The following is a 13,181-nucleotide window of genomic DNA, read 5'->3' as shown; positions in this document are numbered from 1 at the left end:
TTTTTAACATAAGAATCTGTAAAATGTGAACATGGAATGACCAATCAACATAAAATGAAAATGTTAAATGGGAACATGTAGTAATGTTCAGACTGTAGGTTTGAGAGCTGATTCATTCAGGACAGCATTTTGTTTTGTTATTTTGGCAGCAGAAATATCACAGCAATTATTGTGAATTTACTCTGCTATAACCAAGCTGATTTAAGCACACGACTGTATACACTATAATACTGAACACACTGGACTGAGTCATTTACACGCATGCAGTTCCTGATCTAAATAAGGGCTAGATTTAACTTGCTCTGTTTAACTCACTGCCTGAACACTGAAAATTGTTGGCACAGATTTTTCTCAGGAAACTCAAACTTACACAAGCAGAGGAAAAACATTGCGAATGAGATGCTGCTGTGTGCAAAAATTCATCTTGGGTAAAACTTTAAAACCTAAAAATAAATCTTGTGTGCAGTTCTCCCAAATAGGCTTTTCTGTTCAACTCTGAAGGTTTAAAGCAGTTGTTAATCATGTACTGTACACAGTGCTAAGCAGGAAAGTGTTCAGTTATTTCTGAAACACGTTATTTTGAGGCTATATTTGAATCTTCCATATTTATGTGATGAGAGTTATGTCACAAAGTTAATCATTCCCAGGATGCTAGCATTCAGGGTAATGAAAAACTTCTTGTGCAAGCAGCCATTAATCAGTGAGTATAACATTGCATAATGCTTTCTGAAGCATGTGTTATGTGATCAGAGTACAAGGCTGTATAATACAGCAAAGTGTTTATGCCATATGCTGACCTTTTCTAAAGCAGAAATGGAGCCATGTGATGTGCTGCTCTTGCCAGCAGTTGCTTATTGCCAATAATTAAGTTTGACGATATGAAGAAACACAAACTTGTATTGCTTTAGAGTTCTAAAAGGAAGAAGCTTTGAAGTTTTTGGCACTGCAAAGCACACAGATTGCCAACTTGGCTTGCATACACTACCGTTGTCCATTATAGGCACCGCCCAACAAAACTGGAATCAAGTGCCCTGTTCAAGTGGTTACTGGCATTTGTGTAAAGGAAAACATGCTCCGTCGTTACAGGACTGCAGTATTATCCAAAAGAGCACAAAGGTCACAGGAACAAAGCAGCCAAAAGCATGCTTGGTACCTCAAATCTCAGTACATCACAATAACATTTGATGTTCTTGTGCAATAGTGCTAGTAAGCAGCTATTACTTAATCTCCTACCAGTATTACACAAATGTATACTTGCGAAATACTTCAGATAAATATGCTGTAATTATATGAACTATAAAAGCATGTATAGTACAAAATGTTTTTGTAACTCGAAACACACATACCTGTGGAGACGTGGTTTTAATGAGCTATTTTAACAATGGGAACAATGCTTCAGAAGCTTCCATGAACAACCATAAAACTATGTGCTGGAAGCAGAGTGGACATACGGACATGCATTTTATATATTATGTATATATACACGCACAAAGTGATCAAAATTTTGCCCTAAACACAGTTACTTTGTGCTTCACTGTTGGCAGAATCAGGTTGCAAAGCTGGAATAACCAGCTTCGTACGACTGCTTTAGCACAAGCAACCATTCTGGTAGTCTAGCTATGCTATGGCTGCTCCTGCACCATCTCCTCCCTGACTTGTTAGGGTTTCCTTTTACCTAACTGATGACAGCCAGACTACTTAGGGAAGCTGGTAAAGAAAGGGGTAGCTAAATTCCATAAGCATTACCACCTGTTAACAGCAACACAGTTCCATCATGGGACTGACTGTATGTCATCAGTAGTTAAAGTGATTCCTGATATACCTCTGCTAAAGAACTATTTTCAAGCTTAACTAACAGTCCTAAAGCACAAAGCAGTCTAGAAACACAATCACAAAGGTGCACATGTAAGAATAAGACTATGCGGGAGCTTAGGTGCCCAAGCCAAAAATTTAGATTCTCAAAATTCCTGCTTAACTGTTGAGATTTTCCTTTCTCCTTTGAAGCCATACTCCTGATGTATTAGACAATGGCAGCCATGCTGTATGTAACACCTTCCAGGATTTATGAATTAAGACTTCCACAGCTAAGGAATCTGAGTCAGAAGGCATCTTCACACTTGACAGACAGGAATCCACAGAGTACAAAGGAGATGTTGGGGATGAGAGCAAAGCCAGCAGGACTCTATCCTTGCTCCACAATCTATTAATAAAAGTGTAATACTCGCTGCAAGACAGGTCTTCCCTTTCCAATCTAATAGGCTAATGGTCATTATTACTATGTCTCAACAAGACAAATGGTAGACTAAGTAATTAAAATAAAAATGTTTAATCAGGATTGACCGAGAACCTCCAGTGATCACGTCACTCTTGAAGGAGTATTCAGATCAATTCAGTGAAAGATGGGAGCAAAAATGGATCTGCTCTGAGTTTCATGAGTACTCCAACTACTCAGAAATTAGATAGATCAAGTAAGTGAAGCATACCCTCTTCACTTTCTCACTAAAGGACTGATTTCAACCCAGGTATGAAAAATGTTTAAGAATCCAAAATGAATTGGATTTGTGAATCCAAACTGAAGAAAGGAATTCCCTTCAGCAGAAGGTGGATAAAAGGAGCCCTAAAACACGTCCATGTCCTCCCTTATGAACTGATGATATAGGCAGAACCGTTCTCATTATGCTGTCTTTTGTGGACCCAACCTTCTTTCAAACACTATGTATAGATAGCCTAGGAATCATAAATGGATGTTACAATCTCTGTAAGTGATTAGGGTACAGAACTGGCTGAAACAAGCCAGAACAGAAAAGTCTGTGGAGTTGCTCACAAAAATATCAGAAATGACTGTGCTGAACTTAAACACTGCAGCCTGAACACACTATACAAACCATTTCTTCTATCCATCCTTACAAGACCCACTACTTCTTCGAAGCATGGTTCTTGGCTCTCTCCTCCTTTCACCACTACTTTGAAGAGGAGGCTGGCCAAAATAACACAACCAAAACAATAGTCAATATTAATCATTTTTTTTGGATCAGTCCTGAGTGGTCACTATCTGTGGATGCTTACATATGTTTACATAAATAGTTCAGCTACATACGAGCTTTGGAGAGAACAGTTCTGGCAGTATGAATTTATTACATAAAAAAAAAAAAAAAAACAAAAAAAAAACAGTCAAACACAAGCACATACACACATTGTTAACATTTATATGTAATGAAAACACAACCTTCAAAACTCTGTCCTTATAATTTAAATTTTAAACTTTGTCTTTCTAAGCTACATGAAAGAGACGCTTTTTAAAGAATCTGTACAACTGGCATCAGATTATCAGATTTTTGAACATGCTAGAAAGAATTGAGCCAAAGATGATATCAGAAAGTCCCTTATGCTTAAATGAAAATGTTAAATCAATTAGCAATTGCTAGAATAAAGAAGCAACTATTTGCTGTATGTTCCCTAAAATAAAAAATATCAAAATCTTCATGTTCTTTTGAAAGTGATTATATTATGCAACATGAAAACTGCAACACATTCTCACCTCTTTAATGTTATAAAAGCTTTATTAGCATACACTTTAGAAATTATAATCAAAGAGTAGTAGTCACTAACGAGAACACTGAAGAGTCTACAAACATACATATACAGACTATGCCTTTCAGGGTTAATGTATTATTTTGAGCTGGAGTATTGCAATAGGACTTAGCTTTGACACAGAATGTTCACACCCTCTATAATAAATTCTTTTAACATATTTCATATTTCTTCCCATGTGAATGACTGTCCTTGGAAGAATTATCTACTAGATAAAATTTGAAGATGAAATCTAAGTCTAGACTTAGAAAAAGGGGGAGGGGGGAGTGGAGACTGATCTTATAATCTACGACAGTTGTTGATTAATGAGCTGCTCATGATTGCTGTAGGCCTGTCCAAACTGCAGAAGCAAATGGTTCTACAGGGCTGGGAGGAATGTGCTATCTGGTATGCCACACCTTTGTTTAAAGTTAGAAATCACTGTGACTTCTGCTACATTTGTTCTAGCCTTGAACTACCAGATGTGCATGATGAAATATACGGTAACACGCATGGATGTCCTAGCTACTTGACTGCTGTTCCTGCAAAAGAATTCTGTATTACAGAACTTCCACACTGCAAGTATTGCCACTTGGAACAGTCACAGTACATACTTTACAGGGTTCAAGGTTTTGCTGGTAGTGCTCTTGCACAAATAAATTCCAAACTTCCTGGAGTACAATAGTACTATCACATCCTGAAGGGGCTTGGTCTTATCTGACAGTCTGAAAAATTGTATTTGTATGTACACCTATGCGCACACATACATATATATATATGCATGCATACGATATGTCAATATACACACATATATAACGCATAATGAACACATTGTGTAAACACAGTGCATTCTGCAGAACTAAGGAAACATACTCAACTCCATTCCAAGGTTGAAACTGAACATGATTTGAATCTATAATAAAACGGTATCTTAGCAAATCTTTAATGATAACATGATTATATGTAATTAAATCTCTCAAAAAAACTTTTGGGATAACTTTTAAAACTCTTCTAACTTCAGTTATAAAACATCAGTGTTCTTAAGGTGAAAAAAAAAAAAGAAAAACAAACAAACAAAAACAATGTACATGTACAAGTTATTAGAGGGGCACCCTGACCCCTGTTACCTGAGTTCCAGACTCAGACAAAATGAAAGCCAACAGAAAAAGGGGCATAGACAGAAAAACTAGTATTTAAAAGCCCTCAAAACACATTAAAAGAATTAAAGGAATTTCATTACCATTAGCTGTAGATGTCTTCTGTTGGCTTATCTGTTTGCAATTATTCTCTTTTTTTCTCATTTTTGGAGATAGTTGTCTTTCTAGAATTGTGCAGAAAAAGAACATCTTAAAATAACCACATTGTCATTATCACACAGTAAGTACATTAACTGTACAATCTTCATTAGACAATTGAATTTTCAGTAGTGCCATTAGATGTAATATGTGTAATATGAGAGGTGGAAGCACATCTTGTTCAATTTACACCACAAAAAAATACCAGTGGTTTTCAATTTATTTATTTTTAATAAATCATCTTTCTAACCTCAGTAGACACATTTTCAGGGATTTGCTTACATATAAAAACAATGAAAGAAAAAAATAAGTTGGTGATAAATTAAGATGTTTCAATTACTTTTTTTCACTTTGCTTCTATTGGTTTTGTTACTCTGAAACGGCACTAATACTACACCTTACGTTACACCCTAAGTCTCCCAAAGCCAAATTCAAGCTAGCATGATATTCTGCCCTCTCTTTGTTGAAGAGACTGTTTAATTTTTGTTACCTTCAATAAATCTGATTATGATTAAATGCATCATAAAACAATGACCAAAGAAAAATATGAAACATCTGCAAATGACACATCCTGGTATTTACTATTTTGAATGCAGCTGGTTAAAAGCAGTTCTAAAAAGCACAGACATGAACCCTGAAGTAAGACTATGAGTAATTCTGAATAGACTGACAGATTTTCAGCAACTATTTGGCACAAATGGCTCCACAATCTCATAGAAACGTTCCACAGAACAACATCCTCAAAGTGCTCTTAAGTGCATTATTACACAATCTCAGAATAAATAAAACTTGGAATTTCTTTACAGCAGGTGAGATACTCAAAGACTCTGAAGTGACTGAAGTAATTCAGACAATTCTGAAAACTTTATCCAGAAATTTATTAAACTAGAGAGAATGCAGAGTTACTTCAATATTAACACAGGGGAAAACAAAAACAAACAAACAAAATAAAAACCCAACAAACAATAAATACTTTCCTAGATTAAAGGTTGAAGGCTAAAATGACATGGGTCATATAAATTGGCACATTAATTTCTGCAAGGATTTCTGGGTTATTTATTAAGTTGCACTTGCACTTACACTGCCAGGAGGCTCAAGGTAACTGACCTACCTGAACTATCACTTTTCAATATTCATCTCAGTATTAAAGTGCAGAAGATCTCACTACCCACTTGAGCTCAGCAGAAGCAGGAAAAAAAGCTGCTTATGCCTAGGGACCATGAAATAACCTTTCAGGAAACCAGCAGGGACCAGGGGTCATCTACCCATGAGGTACTGTGCAGAAAAGCATGGCTTTACCAGGAATTGAAAGAGCTGATCCTAAGCACTTGAAGGAGGATTTGCTAGATCAAAACTTTCATAAGGAAAAGTCAGGCTATATAAGAACATTTCTGTTACAAATCACTCTCTCCTGGAAGCAGAATTCTAATATTTCTATTAATTATGAGCAATGAAGTCATCTTAATGCTGGTTACTTAATAAAAGAGACAGTAAGCGTTTAACACATCTTTTGCTAAAATATTGTTCCTTTAGAACTATTCCAATATCACTAGATAGTACCTTTAGAAATTGTGCTATTGATACTCACTTTGAAATAACATTCAAACTCTTGACTTCAAAGAAGGGACTCAAATTGCTACAATCTGACAATATCTCCTCCTGAGAAAAGGAATGGAGAGACCACTGTGACAGCAAAATTATTTTCTGAGATCAAAACTACTAGTTAAAGGCACAAATCTACACAGTCTTGTGCCACAGTATTTCAAGTTATTAGACTTTTTTAAAACAGACATTGACAGAAGCTACTGAATCAGGGCTTGTTAGAAAAACAGGCAGCTTAATAAGCAGACTGTATATCAAAGTTATAAAACACAAACCAGTCAGCATAGACTTAATATTTTTTCATCCCATTAACATAATTATTTCCTACTCAGTAAAAATGAAAATGACATGTTAGCATTTCAAAAACAGGAGAAAATGACCCTCTAGGCTTTATATGACTATCAAAACAAGCACCGGTACTTTATTTGCAAATTATCATGCATGAAATGATCGACTCAGCAAGTTTACCAGTCAACAAAGTGTGTGCTCTACCAGTTATAATCAATTTACATGTAATGATATGTCTAAATATGAATTTAAATGAGTTCCTGTCATTTCATGTTCAATAGCTGCTTTATCATCATAGATATGGACACTGACCATAGTTAATGTTGCAGAAACAGCAGAGCATGCACAAGTTTCATAAGCCAATGGTAACCAAATACAAAGAAATTTGTTTTCATGTAAAAGATAGCCTCTGACTGCTAAGGCATGTTTATTTTCCAGTCAAGTTAACAAAAATAATTTCTAAGAGGTTGTTTTCAAGCATTTGCTGTATATGGCACAACTACATCAAATATACAATATGAATCACAACAGCATTCTCACCTTATAACCCACTGGATTTCTCTTTCAAAATATGAAAAGAACCCTGAGGCCACCACAGAATAAAGAACATTTCATTATCATCCCTGTTGCATATAAATATACATTATTTAGACCCTGCAAAAAGGACATTCTGGGGATGAAGAAAATTCTAGTTTCTTTAACAGCACATTAGACACATCCCTGCGCAAAATATTTTAATACAATCATCACAAATTTAAAATAACCAGGGCAAGTGAAATAAAATTCCATAACAGCGGACAGTACTGATCAGATGGCATTTTGGAAGAATGCAAGACAAAGCCAAGTGTAACACACAAGAATGTATTATTAAAGGCTGGCCTCTAAGATGTCTTAATTTAATACAATTAAATGAATATAATAAGAATGACTTCATCAAAAGGACACCATTATGTGCTATTCTCAAAGTTACTTTCATTTTACTTAGAATAGTGTAATTCAGACAAATAAAGCTTAATATTTACCAAACAATAATCTTTTTAATCTCCCTTAACTTTATTTATAATGTACATATGCAGGTAGAATTCTCAAATGTATTTTTACTGGTATACAGAATCATTTAAATGCATATTTGGTGCAATTTCTTTTTTTTGGTGTTCAGAAGTCACTTTTATTTTGATAAAATGATACAGCAAATTTATACTTAACATCACATATAGATTTTGCCTATTTAAAGGATTTATAGAGCTTTTTAATTGTGGAATGGTAAATTTCATACATATGAAATTTTAAAAATGTTGCATGAAATTGTGACCTTGCCAGTACATAGATCGACCTTCAGAAACTGTAATGAGCATGAATGGACACACATTTCTATCTGGGCCCAGTACAAGTGTGGACACATTAAAAATGTTGTAACATCAGTATGATTTGCTTTTACTTTGGTGGTTGTGATATTCTAGGCTCAGATGCAAAGTGCACCTTAATGGTCCTCATATCTGTACATATACCCCATTGTAGTTTAAAGGCATCAGCTTCTTTTATTCTCCCTTGTAGCGAGGAGGCCTTTTCTCTTTAAATGCAAGAAGACCTTCAATTCTATCCTTGGTTGGAATAGTCTGCAAAGGGTAATATGTAACATTTCATTATTGATACAAAAAACAATACCAACAACAATATTTTTGTACATATCCCCATTCTTTAATATAACATAAAACATAACAGCAAAATGAAAAGTGCAACGTATAGTCAGATATGTGAAAGTACCAGTCATTTCATAGGCACAAAAGGAGGCAGAGAAAAAGTTCAGGAGAAGAAGGAGTATCTTTTCTCTGAACAGATGAGAGCGAGAATGAATCTCTCTAGGGTTTGTTTTGGGGTTTTGATGTGTTTGTTGTTGTTATTCTGTTTTTGATTTTCTGTTTGTTACCTGGTTAGCACACATACTGTTAAGTTGCACGTGCTTGTGAAGTGTCCTACATGTTATTTTATGCTAAACCAAAAGAAAACAATAGCAAAGCAGTTCTTGGACTAGGTGCATATCAGTGTATGACTGATGAGGTATAGGGCTGGCAGTGCTTCATGTAGTGTCCTACACCTCATTCCTTAAATTCCTTATAGAAACAGAGTATGTAGAAGGAAGGCCTAGATCCAATGACAAAATATTTGTAGAAGGAACTATAAAGCAATTTCTACTTGTATTTCTGCATGTGCCTCACAACATGCTCCAGCAAAGCCTCTTTTCTACATTTTTTTATTTAATCATGGTTACATACCTGAGCGTAACAAGCTTCTTCGATTGCTAAGCCTGTTACTAAGTCGACCTGAGAAAAAGAATTCAACATTATAAAAAGCATATTTTTGTACATTTCATATACATTATTTCCTGACAGCTAGCTGTGTTTCTATATGCCAAATACTAAAACAGTTTACTTTAAAGTTCTTCCATGGTACATTAACAGAGAAATACCTCTCTGCCATGTGGTGAGAGTGATTAGTGTTTCTGTAACAGTTTCCGTATTTGGTGATACAATTAGTATGTAATACACTGTCAAAACAATGTATGTTCTTCACTGCACATTTGTAATCATTTTAACTACTACAAGGGAAAAGATTTAGTGCGTGATTATTTAAAATTTGTTCTGAAATAACTATATTCAAAAAAATCTGTAAGAAAATAATACCATACTAAAAAGTAAACATGGACTCAATTTTAAATGGATTTAAAAAAGTAAATGAGGCCAGTGGCAATCCTGCACCATCACCTAGTTTTGTGAGTTGGTCTGAAAAGCTGTCCTGGTTTTAGCTGAGACAGAGTTGATTTTCCTTACAGTAGCTGCTATGATGCTGTGTTTTGGATTTAGGATGAGAATAATGCTGGTAACACACTGATGTTTTGCTTGCTGCGGAGCAGTGATTATACTGAGCCAAGGAGTTTTCAGCTCCTCACACTGCCCTGCCAGCGAGGAGGCTGGGGGTGCATGAAGAGCTGGGAGGGGACAGACCCCAACTGGCCAGAGGCATCCACAATGTTCATTTTTTTTTCTCTTGGGGCTGCGGTGCTTGTTCTCAGAGTTGTGCTGTGTAACACCTTACTTGCGGTCTTTGCTCCCTGTTGTGCTGTTTGTCACCTCTGGGGGCTGGTTTGAGGTTATCATTTTGCTGTACTGTGTAACGCTGGCTTATGATATGATAAAATTACTGGTCAGAGCAATTGCATTGTGCATCACTTGTTTCGTGTATATAATAGTAGTAGTAGTATTTTCTCTTCCTTTTCTGTCCTATTAAACTGTCTTTATCTCAACCTGTGAGTTTTATCATTTTTTTGATTCTCTCCCCCATCCCACTGGAGGGGAGTGAGTGAACGGCTGTGTGGTGCTTAGCTGCCTGCTGGGCTAAACTACAACAACAGCTGAAATGACTGTTCTCCTGAAGTGACTGAAATGATTTTCTCACCAGTATCTCTCTGCCTTTCTAAAGTGTCAGCTGCAGCAGAATTACCAGCTCACCAAAAGGCTAGTGAAAAGGCTGTGGCTATGCACCACAAGTAGATTGTCAAGAGAAGATAAGCAACAGGATATATTACCAAGGGAAGCCGTGAAATCAGAAAATGGTAATCAGAACCAAATATGAAATTGGACTCCAGATATAATTTTAACACTAGCCTCTATTAAACTATTAAAAAAAAATAGCATGCCTTTATTAATTACTAAACACCGAAAGCCTTGATAGACTTCACAGAGTATGACTTTGGTGATGTTTTTCTGTCCAGCATTTGCGATATAACTTGTTCATAGCAGTGTATGTTTATTTGCTCCTATTAGTAACTAGCAGAGTGCATTACACCTAGATAGATGTAGGATTGCTACACCTTGTTATGGAAATCAACATAATTCCTAGTCTCAACAGTATGAACTCAAAAAACATAGACATAAAAAAAATGCATTTAATCTTCAAAAAGGTTTTCACCAAATAGACTTTTAAAGACTTTAAAACACTGAGAAACTAAACACAGTTCTAGAAAGAAAAAAAAAAATAAATCACCATGGTAAACCTGTTGCCTGCCTGACTTATTTTTATGGGTAGTACAGATCCTTACCTCCATTCCCTGATTGATGGCCAGCTTTGCAACTCTCATTGCTACTGGTCCCTGAAATGAAAGACAAGGCTTATTTACATATCATTAAATTCTAAAAGATTATGCAGTAAAGAGTCAGCACATCAATGTCCTTATACTGGGACCCTTTAGACTTTGAACGTGTATTAAATAAACAGGTCAGGTTATATATCTACAGTAGCTATATTCTAACAAAATGGTATTTTCAACATTGAGAAAAAATGAAGAAGCATATCATTTTCAGAATAGAGAACTGAAAACAGTGTTTTGCGTTTCTGTTTCAAAGGTGCTGAGCATATCCACTTTTGTCAAGATTGCTCAATTCCTTTCAAAACAAGGCTCAGAATGACCACTGTAACAGGGCATCATTATAGGACTTTATAAATCAATCTAATTATGTCCCTATTATCACACAATGGAGATACATAAAAAGATATGAAACCAAATTCAAATGGATCAATACAGCTTCAAACCTAAAATGTGCTACTGCAAAGCCTGCAGTGGTCAGGTGATGACACTTCTCCATGAGCCACTGAGTTCAGTAGCAAACAGAAGGAGTTCCACCTTGGTCCTCCACAAGGAGGCATCTTTGGGAATCATCTCAGTCCTATGCCTGTCATTGGCATCAGCTTCCGAACGGTAAGAGACTGCTTTAAAGAAGTGGCCTACTGCTTTGGGAAAATCCAAATGCAGTCCCTTCGGTGGTGACATGGCATTGCACTTGCATGAGTTGACAGGACCTCAGAGCTTTCCATATGCTTCTGAACTGGTTCCAGTGCAAAGCTCTAACTACAAATCGGCCTTCCAGAACCACTGTATGCTAAAAGCTTTAGTATATTTTTCATGTTTGTCTTTCTATGAGGGTTTTCAAAACACAAACAGTCATTTTAAGCATCTTATTTAATCCATTTCCTATTTTGAATGCAAAGATTTTGCTGCTAAACTTGTGATCTGATACAGTGGTTTACTCATTTTCTTTAATGCTACCACCTATGAATTTGCTACCTGGGACACTTCAGTTAAAAAACAAGTTTGATGATCTCCAAACGCACATTTCTTCTCTGAACAAACAGCCTGCACTCTATGCCAGTAAGGGAACAGGTAGCAATCAGCTAACACAAAGACTCCTCTAAGGGTCATAATTAAATTTCTTACTAAATTGTTTAGGTTCTAAAGCACAGAAATTCAGCAAATCCCATTTCAAGTCTTTTAGTAAAAGATGGAGATAAGATGTCATGTTGAATAAATTATACAAGAGCATGATTCTTTCATCTAACTTATACACAAAGGATAGAAAGCAAAGGGATCACTTTCCAGTAGTAAATGGGTTTTGCTTTAATACTGATATTACATTTAGCTTTGTTTTTTCAAAACAAGAGCTATGCTGAAACACATTCACTTTCATAAGGACTTTTTTGTATCTCTTTCGAAGTGTTCAACAGCGACAGAATAACCTACTGAGACAACTGGTTTACTAAAAAAAAAAGAAAAAACAAACAAACAAAAAAACAACCCTTACACCATTTTTTACTGTTTAACATGTGAAAACCAAAATACACAATGCAAACACAGACCACAGCATGATGATACATGGATTGACAAAGCTTATTTGCTTTACTGGGAACTATTTACCAAATAACACCACTTGAACCATGAGAAAAATTTTTCATTGCTCTCCACATAACTACCATGACTTGTAAATACATAACTTCATGGCAGTTATAACCGGAATACAGCTGAATCTTTTTCAGACTTAATATTTGGTAACAACTGAATGCAAAATAATTAGTTATACCTGAGGTAAAAATTCTCTTGCCAGAGCTAGTGCTCTTCTGTATGCGGCATCCCCTGCTTCATTCTGTTCTACCACATGGCTAATCAATCCTATCGATTTTGCTTCCTCACCATCTACAATGCGTGCAGAGAAGATTAGTTCTTTAGCCAAAGATACTCCAATTGTGCGGGGTAATCTCTGTGTCCCCCCTAAAATTTGGAAAAAGAGAAAATGCAAGTATTAGTTTCACATCCCTTTATCCCACAAATGTAGATGCCTTATTCAGTTCAAATATTTTCAATTCCATAAATATTTCTATGAAGATATGGAAATTACATTATCATACAAAGACACTCCAAAGTGCCTTTTTCAGTTTTGAAACTAAATCTAAAATCAAATCAATTGTTCTGTTTCTTAGAAAGACGTGAAAATAGCTGGAAAGAGCTAATAGTAATAGAAATTCTGTTTGACTGCAAGCAGGTTATCTTACTCAAAATCAGCCAAATGCTGACCATATCCAAGCATTTTGCTTCTTTTA

At 35.7% G+C, this 13,181-nt stretch overlaps 2 protein-coding genes across 5 annotated transcripts in view; both read right to left on the bottom strand.

Annotated features, from left to right (window-relative positions):
- Positions 1-5,586, bottom strand: part of LOC310889755 (tubulin polymerization-promoting protein family member 2-like) — a 99,546-nt gene extending 93,960 nt beyond the window's left edge. Inside the window, exon 1 of the mRNA XM_083817718.1 lies at positions 4,811-5,586. The gene's annotated coding sequence lies outside the window, so the exon portion shown is untranslated. The remainder of the gene's footprint in view (positions 1-4,810) is intronic.
- A 136-nt stretch (positions 5,587-5,722) lies between these two features.
- The window catches only part of AUH (AU RNA binding methylglutaconyl-CoA hydratase), a 114,296-nt gene continuing 106,837 nt past the window's right edge, over positions 5,723-13,181 (bottom strand). For all 4 annotated transcript variants that reach the window (XM_083817716.1, XM_083817715.1, XM_083817714.1 and 1 more), the window contains 4 exons: positions 12,665-12,852; positions 10,852-10,902; positions 9,029-9,076; positions 5,723-8,371 (listed from right to left, as the gene is read on the bottom strand). In XM_083817716.1, the coding sequence (XP_083673842.1) occupies positions 8,294-8,371; positions 9,029-9,076; positions 10,852-10,902; positions 12,665-12,852 (365 nt within the window). In that variant the 3' untranslated portion in view covers positions 5,723-8,293. The remainder of the gene's footprint in view (positions 8,372-9,028; positions 9,077-10,851; positions 10,903-12,664; positions 12,853-13,181) is intronic.

The sequence above is a fragment of the Anser anser genome (assembly GCF_964211835.1).
Source record: "Anser anser genome assembly, chromosome: Z".
Lineage (NCBI taxonomy): Eukaryota > Metazoa > Chordata > Aves > Anseriformes > Anatidae > Anser > Anser anser.
The sequence above is the reverse complement of the archived record's forward strand: the minus strand, read 5'-3'. Positions and strand labels throughout refer to the sequence as shown.